The sequence below is a fragment of the Tamandua tetradactyla genome, chromosome 19, assembly GCF_023851605.1.
Source record: "Tamandua tetradactyla isolate mTamTet1 chromosome 19, mTamTet1.pri, whole genome shotgun sequence".
NCBI classification, from domain to species: domain Eukaryota; kingdom Metazoa; phylum Chordata; class Mammalia; order Pilosa; family Myrmecophagidae; genus Tamandua; species Tamandua tetradactyla.
Genome location: NC_135345.1, coordinates 5060655 through 5084846, shown reverse-complemented (window position 1 = coordinate 5084846; position 24192 = coordinate 5060655). Strand labels below are relative to the sequence as shown.

Genomic DNA, 24192 nt, shown 5'->3' with positions numbered 1-24192 from the left:
GACCACCCCATTAGATCTGGAGAAGGCAAGGAGTAGAGGAGAGAGTGGAGGTTTGGAGTCGGGCTCCCGTGGCACGGCTGTGCAGCCTCTTGTCCTTAGGCAAATGTGAGCACTACCAAAGGTGGCGTGGCACTAACAGTGACTGTCCAGGCAGCGTCACTGGACACGGGTCCCATGGCTAGCCTCTGACTCTGTTGTCAGTGCGGTGGGTCTGGCCTTCTACCTGCATTTCCAGGGGCTCAGGACCCGGGGCCGAGAACCTGCGCAGCTCTGCGTGCTGTCTACGGCCTCGTCTAGACTCACTGTCTATGGCCTCGTCTAGACTCACTGTCTACGGCCTCGTCTAGACTCACACCTCGAGGTTAGTTAAGGGTGACAAGCACGGAATTAAAGCAAGGAGGTGGAGTGCGACCTCCAGGTCCTGGCCCCGCAGAAGCTTCAAAGGCCTGGCAATAACAGGCAGGACCATCCTTCTCAGAGCTCCACAAAGCAGCCGATGGTGCTTAGAGGGCAAACGCAGTATTGAGAAAACGGCAACTAGGCAGCACCACGGTGGCTCGGTGGCAGAGTTCTCGCCGGTCATGCCAGAGACCTGGGTTCAATTCCTGGAGCCTGCCCATGTAAAGAATTAGAAAAAGGGGCAACTGTGAAGGAACTTTAGAACCGTATATTTAAAAAGAAAAAGGCTGTCAAATCAGTGGCCTAACCTTATACCTTATGAAAAAGAAAAGCAAGTTCAATCCAAAGTGAGAAGAATGAAGGAAACAGTAGTGATTAGAGTGGAGATAAATAAAATAAAGAATAGAAAAGCAGTAGAAAGAATCAATTAAACCAAGACTGGCTCTGTGAAAAGATCAATAAAATTGAAAATAAACAAAAGTCAGAAACACAATAGGAAACAGTATACCGACCTTACAGGTGGTACAAACAACTGTGTACCAGCAAATGAGACAACCAAGATGGAATGAACAAATGCCTAGAAACACAAAACAACTACACTGCCTACACTGACATAAGAAGAACCAGAAGCTCTCAACAGACCACAAACAAGTAAAGACAGTGAGTAAGTTATCAAAACCTCCCAACAAAGGGAAGCCTAGGACCAGACAGCTTTAACGGAGAACTTCACTGAACTCAAAAAGAATTAACACCATCCTTTCCAAACTCTTCCAAAAAACTGAATAGGAAGAAACACTTCCTACCTCACTCTAGGAGATCAGCATTACCCTACAACCAAAGACAGACAAAGACGTGACAAGGAAAGAAAATTACAGATCATCATCCCGTAATGAAAATAGACAGATATTAACAAGTCAAACTCAACAGTGCACTTAAAGGATTATACACCATGACCAAATGGGAATTATCCCAGGAATGCAAGAGTGATCCAAAACAAGAAAATGAATTAATGCAACACACCACATTAGTAGAATAGAGGAGAAAGCCCCCATGATCCTCTCAATTGATGCAGAAAGGCATTCAACAAAAAAACCCCACTATTTTGATAAAAACACTCAGAAAACAAGGACTGGAAGGGAACTTCCTCGACATGATAAAGGGCACATATGAAAAAGCCACAGTAACACTATGCTTAATTGTGAGAGGCTGAACACTCACCCACTGAGACCAGGAATAAGACAGGAGTGCCCACTGTCACCACCGCTGTCCAACATGCTATTGGACGTTCCAGCCAGAACAATCAGGCAAGAAAAAAAATAAAGGGCATCAAATTTGAAAAGGAAGAAATGAAACTATACCTATTTGCACATCCTATTTATAGAAAATACTGAAGAATCTACAAGAAAGCTACTACAGTTAATCAATGGATTTGGCGAAGTGGCAGGGTATAAAGTCAACATGCCAAATTCAGTGGTGATCTATACCCCAGGAATGAGCGGATTCAAAAAGGAAATTAAACACCAATTCCATTTACAATGGTAACTAAAAGAATAAAATATCTAGGTTTAATTTAACAAAGAATGTAAAGGACTTATACATAGAAAAGATATTATTAGAAGAAATTAAAGATGTAAATAAATGGAAAAGTAACCCATGCTTACGGACTAGAAGACTAAATAATGTTAAGATGTCAAATCTACCCAAAACAATTCACAGGTTCAACACAATCCCAATCAAAATTCCTAGAGTCTTCTGTGCAGATATGAAAAAGTCAATCATCAAATTCATATGGAAGGGCAGGGGGCTTGGAATATCCAAAATCATCCTGAAAAAGATGTGTGGCGGACTCACAATCCTGATTTCAAAACTTACTACAAATTTATAATAATCAAAACAGTGTGGTACTGGTACAAGGCCAGACCTACAGACCAGTAGAAAAGAACTGAGACATTAGAAATAAACCCAGGGCGGGCCACAGTGGCTCAGCAGGCAAGAATGCTTGCCTGCTATGCCAGAGGACCCGGGTTCGATTCCTGGTGCCTGCCCATGTTAAAAAAAAAAAAGAAAAAAAGAAATAAACCCACACATCTATGGCCAACTGAGTTTTAACAAGGATGCTAAGTCCACTCAACAGGGAAAAATGAGTCTCTTCAACAAATAGTGCTGGGAAAACTGGATATCTACATGGAAAAGAATGGAAATGAGCCCATACCTCACACCATTTACAAAAATTAACTTAAAATGGATCGATGCCCTAGATGTCAGAGCTAAAATTATCGCACTCTTAGAAGAAAACACAGGAAAATCTCTTTGGAGCCTTGTAATAGGAAACAGATTATCAGAGTTTATACCAAAAGCATGAGTGACAATAGAAAAAATAGACATACTGGACTTCTTCAAAATTAGAAAACTTATGGACATTGAAGAACATTTACAAGAAAATGTAATGATAAGCTACAGAATGGAAGAAAATATTTGGAAATCATATCTGATAAGTTTACTATCTAGAATATATAAAGAACTGCTACAACTCAACAACAAAAAGACAAACAACCCAATTTAAAAATGGGCAAAGGACTTCAGTAGACACTTCTCCAAAGAAGTTATATAAATGGCCAAAAAGCACATGAAAAGAAGCTCAACATCATCAGTCATTAGGGAACTGCAAATCAAAAACACCTCATACCCACTGGAATGGCTATTCTTAAAAAAAAAAAAAAAAAAAGGGAAAGTAAGTCCTGACAAAGATGCAAAGAAACAAGACTCTTCATACATTATTGGTGGAAAAGTAAAATTGTGCAGCTGCAGTAAAAAAGTTGGTATTTTTTAAAAAATTTAAAAACAGACCTACCATATTACCCAGCAATTCCATTTCTATATATATACCACCCCCACCCCCAAAACTGAAGACAGGGACTCAAACAGAAATTTCTACACCAATGTTCATGGAAGCATTATTTTCAATTGCAAAATCTAGAGGGAGCTACCCAAATGTCCAACAACAGATGAAAGGATAGACAAAATGATACATGCTTGTGCATGTGTGTATGTGTGTGCGTGCACGTGCAATGGAATATTATTCAGCCCTAAAAAAGGAATGACGTGCTGACACATGCTACAACGTGGATGAATGCTAATGACTTCACCTTGAGTGCTATAAGTCAGAGAGAGAGAGATGCTGCATGATTCCACGTGTATGAAATAACTACAGCATACAAATGCATAGAGACAGAAAGTAGAGTATGGGGTAGCAGGGGTGGGGAGGGGAACAGAGAGTTAATGCATAATGGATGCAAGGTGTCGGGGGTGATGGAGAAGTTCTGGTAAAGGATGGTGGAGATGCTGGCACAGCACTGTGAGTGCAATTAAGTGGGCAGCTGGCCAAAGGAACCCTACTCTGTAGGAAGTAGAGTGACCACAAGGGCTCCCGTCTCACATAGTCCCTCACCCTGCCTCAGTTTCCCAGAGCAATCTCCATAGACCGCCACAAACACAGTAGATGTTCCCAGAGTAAAGGCAGAGGCAGTAGCAGCTGGCAGCTCTCTTCCTTAGAGTTCACCAATTTACATGGGGCAGTGGAGATTTTAGAAAAAAGGACGATGCACATGTTTTCCATAAATGTCACCAAGTAGGCTTAGCAAACAAGCTTAGCAAACGTAACAAAACTGCAAAGCACTGGTCCTACTGGCCCCGAGAGGAGAGGATGAGAATGGGGGCTCCACAGAAGGCACCAAGCTACGGGAAGGAGGGCTCTGGCCCTGCTGGGAGAAAAACTGGGCCCCCAGCTGTGCATTTCATTAAAATGGCTATAGAAAGGTGGGATGGGTCAATCCCCGCTGGGGACACGCTCTTCTCCAGAGGAGCCCAGTACCTGTCACCTTTGGAGACAGCTGAACTGCTGGGCCTCACTGGCATGCACGACTGTGGCTGGTTCTGTCTGGCTTCCCGGTGCCCCTCGGTGCAGACCTTTCTAGGCTAAGGACGAGATGTGCTGGGCCTGGACCGGGAAGTCGTGGCCGTTTCTGAGACCCCTTCTAAGAGATCCTACAACTTGTGACACTGCAACCACCTGGCTTCCCAAGAAGTGTCTCCCATGCTTGGAGCCTTCTCCAGGAAGAGCTGGAAATCACTCTAGCAATGCCGCCTGGGGTCGTGTCCCTCCCATCTGCAGTAAGTCAGATTCCTTGGAACTCCGAGAAAAGTGGGGGTGAGCAGATGACGGTGGGTCTGGCAGGCAGCTAGCTTCTTCTATTCCCAGAGAAGGCCCCGCCACCATGCCCGCCTCCAGCTGGGTCCTCGTAGCCATTTCCGGGAATCCTAGGGAAACCCTGCTCAATCCCTTTCGTTGGCGAGGCTGTGGACAAGACCGGCTGGAGTGACTAGAAGAGCTCCCACAGCACTTTCTAGACCTACGGGCGGGGACAGCTCTGTCCCCTGGTGAGCGGGGAACAGATGGAGCGAGACTGCGGGCAGGAGGATGGAAAGGCAGCAGGAACGGAAGGCACTAGGCGGACGGCAGTGAGCACGAAGGGCACGCTTTCAGAGCCCGGGTTACACCGTCCGAAATCTGACTTCTTTAAGAGCAAAGAAACCAAATAAATGAAATATTTCACAGCATTTCTCATGTGTGGTTAGCAAGGGGGATTTCATATAGGGCAGTTCAATTCCAGATGTCTCCTGGGCAAAATACATTCCTCCGAAAGGGAACATAAGAATTACAAATGAACACTTAATGGGTGCTAAGAAAAGTACCAGAAATCATGAAGAATAGCTCTTCCTTTCCCCAAATTTACCAACATGCCCAATTTTAAGCAAAAAGCATTCGCTATGCTTTTGGCCACACAGTTCTCAGGGCCTCCCAAGAACACACACCGAGGAATTCAGCAAGTGGGGAGCCCGCCTGCTCCTCCTAGAAGGCTGGAAGGGACTACAGGATGGAGCAAAGAGGTTTCTGGCTGATCTTCAGATCCTTTGGTTAAAAGGGGGACGGGAGGGGGCTGGAGAAAGGTCGTCCCTTGACAGTTTTATTTTTTAGGATTCCCAGCAGCATCCGGGCGCTGGGAGCATCGCAACAGCCACCTGGCCTGGCTCTCTGCTACCGTTTCCGAGATGAATCCAGAGCCGCTGCCCCTCGCTGCTGGGAATGGGGACCACCCCGGGCGGGAGCAGGGCCCTTCTGAGCCCTCAGCTCCTCCAGGAGGGTCTGCTGTGGGGGAGGGATCCTTGCTAAACGTGGCCAAAGTGGCACCTGCAGGAGGCTGAGTGAGGACTGCCACCCAAAGAGCACGTCTGGCCCACGACACCCCAGGAAGCAGCAGCAGCCAGTGGCACCCCAGCCAGCGGCACCCCGGTCAGTCACACCCCCGCCAGCGACACCCCGGCCAGCAGCATCCCAGCACCGGCTCTCCCGGGGGGCAGGGGAGCCCCCACTCACCTTAGCCTTCCGAAGCACGTGCCCGCGGCACGGGGAGCTGCCGGTGGCCGGCTGGCTCTTCTTGAGGACGGCGGCACTGTTCACGGGCACGGTGCCCTCCGCGTCACTCGTGTCACAGCTAGAGATGGGCGAGTTCTCCAGCGTCCGGTGCCGGAACCCTGGGGACTGGAGGGTGGAGAGCCTGGGTGAGGCAGGTGCCCAGGCATCGGGATTTCACAGCAGCTCAGAGGCTTGTGTTAAAGAGGAAATGGGCTTTGGGAATAGAAAAAACTCACACCACCACCAGGACCTCACTCAGAGCTAGCGCCTAATTGGGACACCTTTAAAGTGCCCATTTTACAGACAGGGAGACTGAGACTCAGGGACACTAGAGCTGGGGGTAGCAATGGGGAGCAGTGGCGCTGGGATTCGAGTCCACATCCCTGGCCTTCGAAGCCGGGCTCTTCCGGCTGTATGGTGCGGCCTCTAATTCGTCCACTTGTCTAGCTAGCGCTTCCGCTTTTCAGAGGACTTTCCACCTGCCAGCTGCCGCTGCGATGCCAGGAGCAGATTTCCCCAGCACAAGAGCTCGGCGCATTCCTCGCGGGCTCCAGTCCCGTTAGGTGGAGACACATGAGGCTGATGGGTGCTGAGGATTCCTGACCACTGACCACACAGGTCACACAAGCCCAAGCAAGACGCTTTCTAGAAGGCTTGAAATGGAACCCACTGCAGCTCAGCTGCCGAGGCCCCCATCCTCGGGCCGCCCGTATGGGAACAGCAGCTGCCCTCCTGCCCCCCACCGTCCCTGCCAAATGCAGCCCCCGAGGACTAAACTTTTAATTATTGTTTTATTAATAACAACACTCTGTCATTAATGCATGTATGCAATGCAGCAGGATACTGGTCAGAGCACACAGTGTGTTATTTAGGGGGACAGTGTTAAACTATCATTAAAATAGGTACAGGGTCCCCTGAGGTGTGGGGGGGGATTGGCCAGGGGCCCCCAAGATGCTGCTTTCACCCCTGCTCTTGCTTCATTTGCAATGTTTTTAGAAGGCAGTGTCGCGTGAGGGGGAGTGGCATGTGCCGTGGTTAGTAGAAAGAACATGAGAATATTTGACAGATCGCTGGGAGATGCTGAGCTGAGCGCAGACGCCCCTGCTGCTGGCCTGGGCCGCACTCTCTGAGGACGTGCTCTGGGGGCTGCAGGTGGTGGCAGCACCGTCCCACAAGGGACCCTCTGGGGGGGGCCCAAGAGGCCGCTGCAGTCTGCCCGCAAAGCCTTCAGGAGGGCCTCGGGCTGTTTGGGAAGGACAGGCTGGCGGCTGGCACATAAAGGGACAGGGGGACGTGCGCGAGCTGGGGGGCGGGCAGCAGTATGTGGGGTCACTGCAGACAAAGGAAGCGGCTGGCAGTGCCAGGCGAGAGGCAACCAGGGAAGGGCAAGGCCACAGCCCTGGACGTGCCCAGTGCAGCCAGCTGAGAGCGAGGGCGAGCAGGGCTCTGGGGGGGCACGACTGCTCCCCAAAGTGAGGCTTGGGAGGAAGGCAAGAAATCGGGGACGGGGACCGGGGCGGAGCAGGGGCCAAGGCTGTCATCTGTTTTTTAAAGACGTGACAATCTAGAGAATGTGTAAGTGGTCTGAAGGCAGGGAGGAGAGAGGAGAGTTGAAGGCCTGGGAGAGGGGCCTGGGAAGGCAATGGGAGGGTGGGACCAAGCGCCAGTCCGAGGGGGAGCGAGCCCGGCCAGCCCAGGCCATGCCTTCCCCACTGCTGCCCCTCGCACAGGGGTCCAGCCGCTCATGTACTTCCCCACCCGCATCCGGGCCACCCTCGTTCAGTGCCCTCCCCAAGCGCCGGGGTGGGGGTTACGGGGAGAACTGGAGCTGCTGCCATGAGATGATGCAAAGGGAAGGAAACGGACTGTTTCCACCAGCTTCACAAAATGCAGAGAAAGACAACAGCGTTTGACTCGAGCGTGCACAGGAGAGGACTGAGGAGGGTCTGAGGCTGGCCCATGCCCGGGGGGCCACCGCGCTGACCGGTCATCCCGGCCGCCTCACAGGCCGCGGCAGGGGGTGGAGGGTTGGGGGCGGGGACCTTACCTGTGGACTGGAGGCCCCCGACTTGGGCTCGATGGCCAGCCCCAGCATAACACCGCCCGCCAGCGCCTTCTTCAAGCTCTCCTTGACCTCTGTGAGCTCCAGCTCCAGGGTGACCCGCTCCGACTCCTTCTGCTTGCACTCCTCCTCCAGTTTCTTCAACTTCTCCTCCAGAATCCCCTGTGACTTCCTGCCTGGAACCCCACAGAGACACAGCTGCTCCACCACAGCAGAGACTCTGCAGTCAGTGCAGGAGCAGCCGCCGGGGGCTGCAGCTTCCAAGGCAGAGCTGCCCTGACCGGGGGCCCTTTCTACGGAGCTCCAAGCCTGCTGCCCTGGAAGGGCACGGGGCCCTCTGCTCACCACCCTGCTGTGGCTGGAAGGACAGGAACAGAAACAGGAGGTCTTGGTCCACACAAACCAAGACACTTCTGGGTCAGGGCCTCAATTCACTCACTTAAGAAATGTGGAGACTGGACCATGTGGTCTCCAAAGCAGCCGCGGACCTGAAAAGCTACACGCCTATTTCTGTTCTTTCTCTTCCACTGGATATGCTTACTTGCCCTGTGGTTTCAAAACCTCGTTCTATGAAAGTGGCACTCATTTCTTTAAGGCACATTCAATTAATTATTCAGTTTGAAATTTGTTATAGTGACATAAGAAGGCTGGGGTTGTGCCCACTAGAGCATGAGAAAACCAATTTAAAGACTCCAGTTAACTCATGCAAGGTGGTGCTGCACTCACGCTTTTTAGTGCTTGAAATCTTTCTTGAGACCAAAAGCTCCTCTTATCTATCTCCCCCCACCGGCACCTCCTTCCCCTCCATCTCCTCCTGCCTGCATCTCTTCCCTCCCGCATCACTTCCCCCCATCTCTTCCCCCTCTGTCTCCCCACTCCGTCTCCCCCTCCATCTCCTTCCCCATCATCTTCCCCCTCCATCTCCACTCTCCATCACCTTCCCCTCCATCTCCACTCTCCATCACCTTCCCCTCCATCTCCACTCTCCATCATCTTTCCCTCCATCTCCACTCTCCATCACCTTCCCCTCCATCTCCACTCTCCATCATCTTCCCCCTCCATCTCACTCTCCATCTCCCCCCTCCATCTCTACTCTCCATCATCTTCCCCTCCATCTCCACTCTCCATCATCTTCCCCCTCCATCTCCACTCTCCATCTCCCCCCTCCATCTCCACTCTCCATCATCTTCCCCCTCCATCTCCACTCTCCATCATCTTTCCCTCCATCTCCACTCTCCATCACCTTCCCCTCCATCTCCACTCTCCATCACCTTCCCCTCCATCTCCACTCTCCATCATCTTTCCCTCCATCTCCACTCTCCATCACCTTCCCCTCCATCTCCACTCTCCATCACCTTCCCCTCCATCTCCACTCTCCATCATCTTTCCCTCCATCTCCACTCTCCATCACCTTCCCCTCCATCTCCACTCTCCATCATCTTCCCCCTCCATCTCACTCTCCATCTCCCCCCTCCATCTCTACTCTCCATCATCTTCCCCTCCATCTCCACTCTCCATCATCTTCCCCCTCCATCTCCACTCTCCATCTCCCCCCTCCATCTCCACTCTCCATCATCTTCCCCCTCCATCTCCACTCTCCATCATCTTTCCCTCCATCTCCACTCTCCATCACCTTCCCCTCCATCTCCACTCTCCATCATCTTCCCCCTCCATCTCCACTCTCCATCACCTTCCCCTCCATCTCCACTCTCCATCACCTTCCCCTCCATCTCCACTCTCCATCACCTTCCCCTCCATCTCCACTCTCCATCATCTTTCCCTCCATCTCCACTCTCCATCACCTTCCCCTCCATCTCCACTCTCCATCATCTTCCCCCTCCATCTCCACTCTCCATCACCTTCCCCTCCATCTCCACTCTCCATCACCTTCCCCTCCATCTCCACTCTCCATCATCTTTCCCTCCATCTCCACTCTCCATCACCTTCCCCTCCATCTCCACTCTCCATCATCTTCCCCCTCCATCTCCACTCTCCATCATCTTTCCCTCCATCTCCACTCTCCATCACCTTCCCCTCCATCTCCACTCTCCATCATTTCCCCCCTCCATCTCCACTCTCCATCATCTTCCCCATCCATCTCCACTCTCCATCTCCTCTCCATCATCTTCCCCCTCCATCTCCCCCCTCCATCTCTACTCTCCATCATCTTCCCCCTCCATCTCACTCTCCATCATCTCCCCCCTCCATCTCCACTTTCCATCATCTTCCCCCTCCATCTCCACTTTCCATCATCTTCCCCCTCCATCTCCCCTCTCCATCATTTCCCCCCTCCATCTCCCCTCTCTATCATTTCCCCCCTCCATCTCCCCTCTCCATCATTTCCCCCCTCCATCTCTACTCTCCATCATCTCCCCCCTCCATCTCCCCTCTCCATCATTTCCCCCCTCCATCTCTACTCTCCATCATCTCCCCCCTCCATCTCTACTCTCCATCATCTCCCCCCTCCATCTCTACTCTCCATCATCTCCCCCCTCCATCTCTACTCTCCATCATCTCCCCCCTCCATCTCTACTCTCCATCATCTTCCCCCTCCATCTCCACTCTCCATCTCCCCCCTCCATCATCTCCCCCCTCCATCTCCCCTCTCCATCATCCCCCCTCCATCTCTACTCTCCATCATCTCCCCCCTCCATCTCTACTCTCCATCATCTTCCCCCTCCATCTCCACTCTCCATCTCCCCCCTCCATCTCCACTCTCCATCATCTTCCCCCTCCATCTCCACTCTCCATCTCCCCCCTCCATCTCCACTTTCCATCATCTTCCCCCTCCATCTCCACTTTCCATCATCTTCCCCCTCCATCTCCCCTCTCCATCATCTTCCCCCTCCATCTCCACTCTCCATCTCCCCCCTCCATCTCCACTTTCCATCATCTTCCCCCTCCATCTCCACTTTCCATCATCTTCCCCCTCCATCTCCCCTCTCCATCATCTCCCCACTCCATCTCCCCTCTCCATCATTTCCCCCCTCCATCTCCCCTCTCCATCATTTCCCCCCTCCATCATCTCCCCCCTCCATCTCCACTCTCCATCATCTCCCCCCTCCATCTCCACTCTCCATCATCTCCCCCCTCCATCTCCCCCTCCATCATCTCCCCCCTCCATCTCTACTCTCCATCATCTCCCCCCTCCATCTCTACTCTCCATCATCTCCCCCCTCCATCTCTACTCTCCATCATCTCCCCCCTCCATCTCTACTCTCCATCATCTCCCCCCTCCATCTCTACTCTCCATCATCTCCCCCCTCCATCTCTACTCTCCATCATCTCCCCCCTCCATCTCTACTCTCCATCATCTCCCCCCTCCATCTCTAGTCTCCATCATCTTCCCCCTCCATCTCCACTCTCCATCTCCCCCCTCCATCATCTCCCCCCTCCATCTCCCCTCTCCATCATCCCCCCCTCCATCTCTACTCTCCATCATCTCCCCCCTCCATCTCTACTCTCCATCATCTCCCCCCTCCATCTCTACTCTCCATCATCTCCCCCCTCCATCTCTACTCTCCATCATCTTCCCCCTCCATCTCCACTCTCCATCATCTTCCCCCTCCATCTCCACTCTCCATCTCTCCCCTTCATCTCCCCTCTCCATCTCCTCCCTCCTGCCTCTCCTCCTTTCTCCTTCCCCCACCTCCTCCCTCCTACATCAGGCCCTGGCCTCTCCGGCCGGCTTCCTTAGCAGATACATTGGGCCTTGCCCTATGCGTGTCAGCTATGCTTCCAAACCCTGAGAAGTGCTGCAGAGAATGACCCAGTCTTACCAAAACCACAGCCCTGGTGAGTCACCAAGCCTTTGGCCTGAGCAGGAGGAAAGCAAAAACTCTGAAACAGAAGGGTGCCCCGGGCCAAGTGGGACCCGCTCTCATACCAGCGTTGACTTCGATGGCGGCTCGGAGGTCTTTCCTTTCCTTGCGCAGCTGGGCCAGCCTGCCCCGCAGCGCTTCCCTCCTCCGCAGCAGCCCCTCCTCTTTGGTCTGCAGCCGCTTCGCGTCGGCTTCCACCCGGTTCTTGCCGTACTTGTACTGCTCAGCATCTTAAGAAAAAAACAGTGAGGGAAAGCTAGGTTAAATCAGTAGATGATAGGGTAATTCATAAACTGGTTTAGTCCAACAAGTTAGAATAAAATTAAAGCCAGTTATTTTGCTAATTCAACAAGAAAAAGAATAAGTCCCATTTGAACAAAATTGAAAAATGACTAGTTCAAATTCTTCAATATTGTTTGTATCAAATTTTTTAAAAATAAAAACAGAATATGAGGAAATTTCCCCTTTAATCACTTCTCTCTGACGTATGCAACTTTTAAGATTGCATTCGATAAGGCTGAACGTGAGCATTCTATAATTTGGAGAGATAGGATCTATTAATATCAAAATTATTTTCTTGAATTTGTGCAGCTCTTTATATTTCTCTAAACATTTCCATCACGTTATTGTGGTAGCTTGGTATCATGGGCCCAGAAAATCATGCCCTTAATCTGAATCCCTTCCTGTGGGTGGTGCGCCGTTGTAAACAGGACCTTTGGATGAGGTAACCTCAGTTAAGGGGTGACCCACCTGCATCAGGACAGGTCTTCATCCTGTTCCTGGAAGCCTTATAGAGAAGGAACAGAGAGAGAGTCCGCAGGGGACAGCCAGAGACCGGGAACTCAACAGAACCCAGAAAGCAGGCCGCCATGTGCATTCCCATTAAGTGATGGGAAAGCCAAGGAACCCCAAAGATTGTCCACTGCTCAGAATACACGACTCCACAAGGAAGCCAGCCTTCTACTCTCTGAAACCTTGAGCCAGTAAATTCCTGATGTTAAGCCATTGTATAATGCTTGTTTTAGAAGTTGGGAAGCAAAAACAATGATCACATCTGATCATGGCAAGTACCTTGTTGGGTGGCAGCTATGTCCCCAGTTCTGAGATGAGGACCTGGTAAACAACAAATACAACAATACACATGACAGTAAATGTGAAAATGTCTTCTGAATGAATGAATGAATGAATGAAAAAATGAACAAATTAGAAACAGCACAGAGTAGTATATGGCCAGACTGAGTCCCTGGTCTGCCACTTGTAGTTGCATGACACTGAGCAAGGTCAATTGCTCTGTTGCTTCTGTTTTGTCATCTGCGAAATGGGGATAATGATGACTGGCAATTCATTGAGTTGTTACAAGGATTAAACTAATTGATATTTATAAAACAGACACAAAATGAGCACTATATGAATGCTTGTTAAATAAAATGAATGAATGAGTGAGTGAAGAGGAAATATCTTAGGGGGAAATTAAGAGATTTGGCCAATTTCAAACTCCTCTTTAATCTGATATTAAAATTCTGACCCACTGTGCTCATTTCTTTTTATTACATTGGCCTTTCGATAATAGAAATAAAAAAAAAAAATCTCTGGAAAAATATATAGAGGAGATGAAGATTCTAACAAAATGCTAAGCATGGCTTGCAGGTTCCAAAGCTTACACCTAACCATGAATCCCTCACACCTGCTGACACTCCAGGGCCTTTTGCACTTGCACGCCTCCAGCACGTCACACCCCGCACTGCCCGTTTACACACTCACTGCCCGTCTCCACGTCTGACTCCTCCAGGGGCCACAGGGAAGACCTCTCGGGGGCGGGAGCCGGGCTCTGCCCCTCACCTGCAACATGGGGAAGCCGTCACTCTCCCTAAGCTGCAGCTTCACCCCATGGAGTCGAGAAAGGTAAGGCCAGCCTCGAGGGTGTAACTGTGTATCTACACAGTCCTAAAGATCCAGCCACATGACATGATGCCTAGGACGCAGCGGACACGCCGCAGGAGCTCTTATCCCCAGTGCCTCACCCACCCACAGGAGCAGTGGTGAACCCTTCTACTTCTCTTTTTTTTTTTTACATGGGTAGGCACCGGGAATCGAAACCGGGTCCTCTGGCATTGCTGGCAAGCATTCCTGCCTGCTGAGCCACCGTGGCCCACCCTCTACTTCTCTTAAAATGCGGGATTCACCAATTAGGCAATGCAAACCGCATGACTTCAATGAAATATCACATTTATGAAGGCAGATCTAAAGTCATCGCTCCCCACGTCACCCTCGCTAAAAAACAAAACAAAACGAAAAACACAGAACACAGAAAGATGTTCAAAGGCTCGGCAGCACGGGGATAACAAGCAAGTCACAATTTGAAATAAAATATTGCTATCGGTGGTGGTGCCTTTTGAAAACCAGGGAAAGTCCAAATTCTGCTCACTTATTTCTAAACTAAGGCGTCGCCCCAACCAACCCAGACATTTCCACATCTCTTGGTTCCCCACGCAGTGAGCCCCGCACAGTTTACAATGCATTGGGCTGAATTCAGCAAAAGCACAGCATGCAATTATTTTTCTTTTGTCACCATGAGATGTCATCCAAGTTAATAAAAATTCTGTACAGAAAAGTTCATAAAATAAAGAAATAAATCACCTAGGAAATAAAATACGCAGGGGGACTGAGAGTGAAGTGTCCTGGAGATAGAGACTTCATGGATATAGAATCACTTAACACAGTCTCTCACGTCTGGTGCAGAGGCCACCAGCTGCACTCACTCGACTTGTCTCTGAGCTGCCGGCACGCTGATTCAGATTCAAAAGGCTCAGACACAAATTCCAAATGGCAAAGGCATGCAGTCCTATCAAACTCACCACTCAACTCTAACTCGAGCCTTCTTCCTCTGTGGAGCCGTCCTGACACCCCCCTGGCTGCAGCTCCCCACGCGGGGAAGGGCCCCACTGCAGCCCTACAATTGCTTATCTGGCCCCATGATTCCTGGCTAGGCTGAAGGAACAGGATGGCAAATACTCTCCTATATCTCTGCATCTCCAGCAACAAGCAGAGTACCTTGAACAAATAAATGCTGCCTGGATGGCCCCTTGGCTGGATAAATGAATAGGCATCCAACACAATCACGGTGCAGAAAAATAAAAATATCTCCTGATGTACCATCACCTTTGATTGATGGACCTGCAGATAAAGGGAAAGGATCCTAAGCTCTGGGGAAGGCTGAGCCTTTTCCTTGCATCCTGCCACTTGCTGCCACTCTTCCCCTATGGATTTGGAGTCTGGAAACCTAGGACTCACTCCGGATCTGTTATTCAGCAGCTGTAAGACCCAGGTGGCCAAACCACCTCTCTGAGATCATTTCCTCATCTGTACCATGGGGTCGATGACAATACCTGCCCTCGTAAAGATGCAATGAAAATTAAATGGGATAATACAAATAATAGCTTGTTATAAACGGTGTGATTCTGCAGGAATAATATTACCTTGTAAATCCTTATATTTCTTCAGTGTGTTTAAGTAAGGGTATTTCCTCAGTTATCTCAGTCCTAGCAAACGCAGAAGCTGCCTGTTCACACATTTAACAGATGGAGACACTGGGTTTACGAAGGCAACAGGGCTGGACCAGGTCCCTAGGTCAGTACCACGTCCACCAGGGACAGTGACCAGAGCTAGGCCCACTCATGCCTGCACCACAGCGTCGGCTCTGGCTGCCTCCCATTTACACGCACCCGTCACTTCAGCAGCAGACAAACCAGTTTTATTTTCCCTTGTGCACGCAATTTTTGGGGATCGACTCATGCTCCGCCCCCCCCAAAAAGACATATCTAAATTTTAATCTGTTTCTGCGGGAGTGCATGCATTTGTAAACAGAACTTTGCAGCTGTTTTTATTAGCTAAGGTCTAGCCAAACTGAAGCAGGGTGAGCCTTAATCCATACGACCAGAGGCCTTATAGAGAGAGGAAACAGGAGGCAGAAACCAGCAGAAACCAGAAAAGCAGACAGAGAGAACGAGCCCGCCTCTCCCTGCACTCCCCAGCTCCGGCCTGGAGGTCTGTACCCGCGCCGTGGTCCAGGCTTCCGGGCTTTGCACCTGAGCCGCTGAGTGCCTGTGCTCTAAGCCAACCCAGGGCATGACAGCTGTCACAGCAGCTCGAGCAAACTGAGATGACAAGATTCCTAAAGCATGGGTTAAATCATCACCGCCCTTCAATCCAGAAAATAAAGGATGATGACGCATACAGCGTCCTCTCCGTGGACCGCCGAACCTGGCCTCTGCCTGCGCAGGAGAGAAGGGCTCGTACAATCCCAACTCTGAAGGATACTCCTAAAGCCAGGAGGTGAGAAATCAGATGACAAACTTACTTGAAGGTGTACGTTTCACGCTGGCCGCAGAATCCATTTTTTTTTGCGGACCGCTCAGAGGCTTCCCTTTTCCTATAACCCCGTTAGACGCCAGTGGGGGCTTCCTGCCCTTGAACTGCTGAAATCAATACATAAGAAAATTAAAAACAAAACCAAACCTTGTTGCTGTTTTGCAGTAAAATGTTTCAGTCCTTGGTTCCTTAAGTAGAAACTTATATAGATGGGAAAAAATGAGGGTAGTAGATAACCAAATTGGTTTCCAATCATTAGACAGCAGTGATTCTCTTGGAATGGCTAAGAAGGTTCTAGCACTGAGGTTCAAAGCCAGTGAGGGTTTCCAGGACATTCCGTTGGAATGTTTTAATTCTTACTGGGATACTATAAACACTAGTCAATAAACTGGTACAGGCAGTTGATGATCTAAGAGCATTCAGTGGAGATTAATAAAAGCTTTTCTATTAAGGATAAACAGCTTTTACTTTGGGTGGGATTTCTCAGGGGGCTGGCATGACTGTACTGACAGGCTGTTTAAAGGCTTCAACTGAGCGACGTGCTAATGGATGAGTCACTGCCTATTGATTCGCTGGCAGATCTAAGGAAGGAAGCATGAGAGGCACAATATAGAAATGGTATGAACTAAATTTTAACCAACCACAGACTTCAAAAAAAATTCAATACTACCCCTAGTTCTTTGATTGCTGCAAGTCAACGAATCTTGCATTTTGCTTAAAAGGCACGTGGACCTTAACTGTGTAATAAATTCAGCTTGATGGCAAAAGTAAGCTCTAGATATGCCAGCCCATGCCTCTTCCATTATCCCACACGTCCTTCGGCTGTAGCCTGGGTTTTCAGGAGGCAGGCAGATCTAGCTTCCCATCACTTAGAAAATGCTGGGCAAGTCTCATGACATCTCCCTGTATCTACGCCTTCTCATTAAAAAATACAAAGATAGGACTCTCTACCCAGAGTGACCCTAAAAGCGTTAAGTGTCCCACTGTGCGCACACACGCAGCACATGGCCTGCTGTAGATGGCCACTGAGGGTCTGGACTCTTCATTTCCTTTATTACAATAATGACCAAACAAATGCAGGAAAACCAAAGGTGCTATATAGCTCAACTTGCAAATGCGTTTCCTGTTCTAAACAAAAATGAACAAAAACAAACTCACACGAACCATGTATCAATCAATTCCAAACTAATTTGGGAAATCCAATTGTACAAAATGGCATATGTTGGCCTATGGTTTTTAACTAGGCTGATCCCAATGCTAATGAAAAGATAGACACATACCTAGCTAGGCCCACACTTACTGAGTAAGAGGACATATAACCTGAGATTTTTGATGGAAGCATTCGTTAAAAAAACTAGAGTCAAAAAAAAAAAACAAAACTAGAGTCTAATGGCCTAACAGCACCAGTGGGGACCTCCTCAGATTCACTGAGTCACAGTCTCCAGGGATGAGAATGAAGCATCCACGGTTACAAAGTAGAAAGAAAAACAAAAGATCTTCCCACATCATTTTATTGATGAAACCAATGTACAGCATGTACATTCTAGAATCTTCCCTGGTATTCACCATTCTCTTAAGATTATCAAGAAAAAATGGAGGGAAAAGAAAAAACTTAAGAATGCGTACATCTTCTTTTTTATTCGTTGACTATTCTTACACAAGGCAACTACAGACTGCTAGCAATGGAGTCAACCATTCCTCCCTCATTTATAATGGGAACATATTTATGAAACTTGCAGCTCAAGAATACTCTAAGAAGTTTCACTACCCCTGCCTTTTTTAAAAAATCTTTGCTTTTAGCTAACAAAATTCATGAAATTCACTGGGGAGTTTTCCAAGAATGGAAAGAGCCAAATGAAGGAAAAGAAACACAATGCTTGCATACACTTGACAAGAGTTAGGAATATTTCATCAGCTTCTTGGAAACCAAATGTTGACTGCATTTACAAATGACATTCTAGCTGAGAAAAATACATATATATGCTTTCTCTCGCTGAGTCTGCTCAATCACAATTTGGTGCATATGCTGTCGTTGCAAACGGCACAGGAGGACACGGACTAAAGGTCCTTGTGTTATATGGAATGGGACAGAAGGAGGAGCTGTACCTGGGGGCTGGACCCGAGAGGCACCCGCCCCAGAGCAGAGGTGTTAGTGAGAGACGGAGGAGAAGGCAGACTGGAGGAGGCAGGGCATTGGTAGCGGTTAGAGGACAGTTTGTCAGCAGACGATCTAGAAGTCTTTCTGTCAGCAGGTGGGTAGCGGGCAAAGATTTTCGGGGACGGCAAGTTATCGTACAGGCCCGCGTTATCGTAAAGCACCTCTTCGCCCGCGTTTCTGCCGCAGGGGGCAGGAAAGCCGTCTTCGGGTTCCCACTGCAACACACACACACACACACAGCTTTGCTGGTAGGGACTCGGCCACAGAAGACACAGCGGACATGAGCACAGAGACATGTTAGCACCCCCCACCCTCAAAACAGAAACACTTAGGCACACCCCCACCAGCTGTTACCAATTAAAACACATAAATAGGTAGGCTGATTAAAAAGACTTTTCTAGTTTTGGGGTCTTAAGGAGAACTTCCTTTTTCCCTTAAATCATTCCCAGTATTATTGGTTTATGAAGTTTTTTGCTTTTTTTAACAGCAGAATAAAAGTGCTGATTTGATATGTCCCTCTGTGGAGCACCAGATCTGAGACTCTTCCTGAATCCAGAGAGCGGAGGCAAGGCGAGGAGACAGCAGGAGAGCAGGGCCTGGGGCTGGGGCCCTGCCTCTCCCACGGTGGCTTCCCGGACAGAACCCCATGTCTTACTGTGCAGGACTCTCTGTGCTTTGGACATCATCTTACGTGCTCTGGAAACACAGACTCGTTTAGTCCTAACGGCAGTCAGGGGGCGCTGAGGACACTGAGGCCGGGAAGGACGCAGCCAGGAAGAGACAGCACTGGCTCCAGACGTCCGGCTCTGCACGGACACGGGGCTGCCTCCAGGCCTCAGCTCCTGTGTGGCGAGCGAGGGGTCACACTGGATGAGCTGCAGCCTCCCTGGGTCCAGCCCTGCATGACTCAAGACCCCTGGGCCTGAAGGGGCTGCCCACACGCTCTCCTGCAGGCCATCCTCTGCCCCACCTGATGAAAGCATCATCACCAAATCACAGGCTATTAAAAAAAGAAATCAAATCATCATAGAAAACAGGGTGTTTCCAAGTCCCACTTATAAAATGGTATTAGTTTAGGGTATTGTACAGAGAACTAAAACAGCGACAAGCTATTTCGTGGGACAGAGAGATTGTAAAACATGGACATTGAAGTCTAAATTAAAACCAGACACTAAGGACCACAGTCAGGGCCTTGAAGTTTTAAAGGTCTTTATAAATTACTTTGCATTTTAAAAAGGGGAAATATTAATCCATGTATTTTGCTCGTTTTGCCCTATTTTTATAGCCTTCTTGCAGAGTTCTTTTCTACCAGACTGTAATTATAGCCTTTTGTTATAAAAATAGAAAAGATCTAAAACTCCATCGCAGGCATGTTTTTATTCCTTTGCAATCACTTTGATGTGTCTATTTTGGTGATGCAGGGGACCCATCTACAACCTAAAAATAAGGGTGCATGCAGATAAACTTGGCTGTGAAAGTTTCCCAGTGACAGTCTAGCATACATTTGCCCAGAGCTGTTAAAATGGTCTAGACTAGGCCATCATTTTCCTAAAATACCAAAGGATTAGGTCACATGACAGTCTTGGATAAACACCTACAGAACCCCCGTAGAAGTTTCTAGATTTCAAGTGCGCCTGTGGATGAACACATGTGTATGTCAGAAGACCCTTCTGAGACTCACTTTCACCTCGGTTTAGGCATCCAATGGGACAGTGAATGGGCAAGAATCACCAAAGCACAAACATTTTGCTAGAATCTCAGGCACAGGGCCACCGTGTCACTGTAAAGTGGGCACTTCATGAGCCCTAGACACAAAGCCCTCCAAAGAGAGTGCTTGGCTATGAGCCCAGCATGCAGAAAGACATTTTAAAAGCAGACCATGGCAGGAGAAGCCCTTAGTAAGCCAAAGAGCTGCAAATACCAGGCACGTGCCATTGTGCATCTTAAAAGTTTACGTCGTCAGCCCGGAAATACATACACAGACTTAATCCCGAAGTCAATGCCTCTTTTACTTCTAAAACAGATGAAGCTGTGAATGTCTAAAGGATGCTAATTCCTATGGAGAACCTGAACATGAGGCAGATGGAAAAAGATCAGTACTCGTGCAGGTCTGTGGCTCTCTAGCCCTTCAGCGCACCCTTATCTTTGTGGTAAGGGGTGCCGTGCAACTGGGGAAACAGTTTTGAGAAAAACAACTGGGGGAGGACCTTCGGGCAGGAAGGCTTAGAGATGGGCTTTGTGTAGCCTTCAAAATAAACAACAAAAAGCACTGAAGGCTCAGGGAACAGGTCGCTCCTAGGAGAGGGTAAGTCTAAGAGCAGAGAGTAGACTGCTCTGTCCGGAGAGGCAGCGGCCGCGGAGCTGAGTGGGTGGGCAGCCTGGCCACAGGTGCAGCAGCTGCAGTGGAGTGCAGGCAGGCATCAGAACAGAGACTCTGTCTTACCTATTCCTTCTCCAAGCCCTAATACCCAGCCTGGATGCTCGAGACAACAGGCAATGGGGGGGGGGGGGGAAGGAAGGGGTGGAGCAAGACCAGAGAGGGGAGAGACAGGGTGGGCGGGGAGGGGCTGGGGAGGGAGGGAGGGTGGACGGTGTGATGGGAAGCCCAGGCAGGTGCTGTGGACAGGCTGCTGGCCGCCGCAGCAGCCCCAGGGCAGTGCCTGCTGGGAGGAGAGCTTGGGGTAAGGTTCTGGGGACACACTAGGTCATGGCTCTGGTTAGCTGGCTGACACCTGTGAGCTGGGCACACTGACCTAACTTCTCAGTTTGCTCTGGGAATCTTACTTGCCCTGCTTTCCTCCAGGAGGCAGCTGTCTCCTGATACAGGGTCCAGCCTGCCTTGGACGGAAGGGTATTTTATGATGATGTAATAACAGATTGCTAATAGATGACATGCATCAAAATATTAGAGAAAAGGCTAGGTAAGCAAAAGAGTAAAAAAAAAGTCTAAAATTCCTCCACAGGTCGAAAATTATCAGTAGACCTACCTGATACCTACCTTTGAAAAATGTCTTAACATAGCTGCCAATTTTAAATTCATCCGTGCAGGAAGGAATGGTGTGATGGCATCTCACATGCCTCTCTCATTTCTCTGCTTGCCCTGAATGCCCAGAACTTGGGCACCAGGCATGGCCCAGAGAAGATGCTCAAGAAATGAACAGTATGGAGTCAAAAAAACAAAAACAACTGCCTACAGACGAGCTCTGCTAATTATACTCTAAACCCAAATACTGAGAGTAAGTGGAAACATGCCTTGGGCCAACAGACCCAGAACTGTGGCTAAATTTCTCTGGTGTTCCCATCTGGACACACAGACAGCCCTGGACCAAGAGCCACGGGCCGGGGCCGCTCAGCCACCCCCAGGGAGAAGTGTGGGGCTGCAAGTGGCCCTATGTCCAGGGCAGCGCCGCCATCCGAACAGGGCCCACTCAGCGCCTGTGTCACACTGGGAACTAGGCTCAGCATTTGTGTCACGCTGGGGACACTGAGAACCTACACCGGATGGTGGATGGCAATCTGATTCATCTGAGTCACATTCTCTGGTATGTTATTCTTCAATCAGTATTTTAAGTCTGCTGAAAAGCTTAATTACTGACTGGGATTAAATGACAGAATGTCCACTGTGTCGAATGACCTGATCAGAAGCAGACTGAACCCAACAGCGTGCCTGAGAGCAGGAGATGAGGGTGGGACGCAGCTTTCGTCTTGCCCCAAGGGTGAGAATGGCCCATGCTGGCCACTCGGACTGAAGCCAGGGCACGAACGACAGGCCTGCTCGGACAGCCTCGCCTTCAAGCCCAAGCGGCCACTCACCGATCCGTTGATGCAGGGGACGTCGTCGTAATGAAGGGCCGTCCCGCTGGGGTGGGCGTAGCCGTTGGAGGTGCCTCCCAGGTAGGGGTTGGTGGACACGACGCGCCGGTTCATGAAACTGGAAGGAAGAAGATTCATTAAAGCCCAGCCTGTGACCACTTCTTCCTCCACTTTCCTCCTGGCGGTCAGCTCTGGAGGAAATGAGCTCTGGCTTTATGCTCAAGGTGATGTCAAAAGCTACAGGTGTAGGAAGGGATTACGCAGCACTGGGAGGAAACAGGAGGCTAAAACGGGTGGTCGGGACAGACTCCTACCCATAAACTTGGGGTTCCAGCACCCTGCAGACGTGGCCGGGGTCAGTGACCTCGTACACTGGGCACACCGAGCAGGCCTGGCACGTAACAGCCACTTTCCCGTCATCGTTCTACCAGGGCTGGCCACTGCCACCCCATTGCCTATGGGAGGCATCTCCACGGCCACTTTTGCCCACAATGGCAGAGCTGAGTGGTGGCAACGGAGGGCCCTATGGCCTGCAAAGCCAAAATATTCACTTTCTGGCTCTTTACAGAGAAAGCCTGTGGGCTCCTGGTCTATAAACTTGTTGGAACATCTGCGTGAGCAGTGCTTACCGAGCAGGTGGCTATTCATCTGGCATCACGGTGGCTCAGCTCAGCTCAGCATCTCCTCTTCCCTGACCCTCCCTGAGTCACTGAGGAAGTGCCAAGGCCCCCAGGGGACGCCTTTAGAAAGCAAGGTGGACCGAGCCACCGCTCTGCCCTAAACCTCCCAGCGACGTCTCAAGGCACCCTAAGAGAAGTCCTCAGTGCTGGCTGCAGGTTGCAGAGCTCTGTTATGCTTCGCCAGCACCCCTCCCCCCCCAGAGCTCTCACACTCACCCAAGGGGCTGGCCACAGGGCCCTTGCATCAGCTACTCCTTCTACCTGGCAACCCCTTCTCCCAGGACACCCCCTTCTTTAGGTCTCCGTGCAAATGTTACTTTAGTGAGAAGCCTTCCCTGCCTATCTTCCCACCTCTGCATTCATTATGCTTTCCCCCACTGTCTCTCTCATAATACAAACCAGCACCTCGCACGTTATAAACCCATTTATTTGTTCATTGTCCATTTCTCTTTATCTGGTCAATTTTTGTTCACTGCTGTATCTCCAGGGTCTGGGACATAAAAAGGGCCCCACAGGGAAGGCCCTGGTGGCTCAGTGGCAGAGTTCTTGCCAGCCATGCTGAAGACCCGGGTTCGATTCCCAATGCCTGTCCATGTCAAAAAAAAGGACTCTCCCCCACAGACACCTGTTGAATGAATGAATGTGGAATGATTTACCATGAAGACATGTGTGCTGTAAGTGAGAAATGTAAATGTTTATGGAAAAAAATGACCTTCACAGCATTTTCTGCTAATTGGGGAAAGCTAAAATAGCCTGGAGTTAAAAAAGCACCAACTTTCTTTTTCTCCCCATGTTTTCTATTTCTTTCTAAGACCTTACCTTTCTCTAGAAAGTAGATGAAAAAAAAAAGAGTAAATGAAAGCAGGGAGGGAAATGCAGGGAAAGTGACAACTGCCTCTGAAAAGAATAAGCCCTGCAGCCACATTACATTGTCTTTTTGACTCACAAGGGGAGAGGAAGTGGTTCTTAAGGATTGGTTTCTAAGCATGAGATCAGCTGGCTCCCAGGAGCTGGAAACGTCAGATCAGCTGGTCTCAGCATCCTGGGCAGGAAAAGGATTTTCAAAGAGTGTGCACACCGCCCTCTGCTGGGGACACAGCAGGTACCGCTCGATCCACTTCACACAAACTTTTTACTTCATAAAATCACTCTTTTCTTGTGTTTTTTTCCAGATGAAAATTAATTTACTTAATCTACACTTAAAAATGCATGAAAGGGGAGGTAGGAAGGAAAACACATAGGAAAAGAAGAGCATAGGAGGGAAAGGAATGTGGAAATCTCAAGGGTTAGGCCGTCACAGCAGCCTCGCTGACCTATACGCTTCCTCGCTGGCCCAGCTGCGGAGGCGGTTTCTGTGGGGCACCCCAGGCCGGCAGGCCGGGGGAGGGGGGGCAGGGGGGAGGGGGGAGGTGGGGGAG

The 24192-nt window shown here is 49.6% G+C and overlaps 1 protein-coding gene across 15 annotated transcripts in view; it reads right to left on the bottom strand.

The window, feature by feature from the left end:
- The window catches only part of AFAP1 (actin filament associated protein 1), a 198263-nt gene that overhangs the window by 5506 nt on the left and 168565 nt on the right, over nucleotides 1-24192 (bottom strand). For 10 of the 15 annotated variants that reach the window (XM_077136329.1, XM_077136319.1, XM_077136323.1 and 7 more), the window contains 6 exons: nucleotides 22095-22212; nucleotides 18230-18496; nucleotides 16113-16230; nucleotides 11821-11985; nucleotides 7920-8110; nucleotides 5834-5998 (listed from right to left, as the gene is read on the bottom strand). In XM_077136329.1, coding sequence (XP_076992444.1) covers nucleotides 5834-5998; nucleotides 7920-8110; nucleotides 11821-11985; nucleotides 16113-16230; nucleotides 18230-18496; nucleotides 22095-22212 — 1024 coding nt within the window. The remainder of the gene's footprint in view (nucleotides 1-5833; nucleotides 5999-7919; nucleotides 8111-11820; nucleotides 11986-16112; nucleotides 16231-18229; nucleotides 18497-22094; nucleotides 22213-24192) is intronic. The other 5 variants (XM_077136320.1, XM_077136324.1, XM_077136332.1 and 2 more) reach the window with 3 other exon arrangements.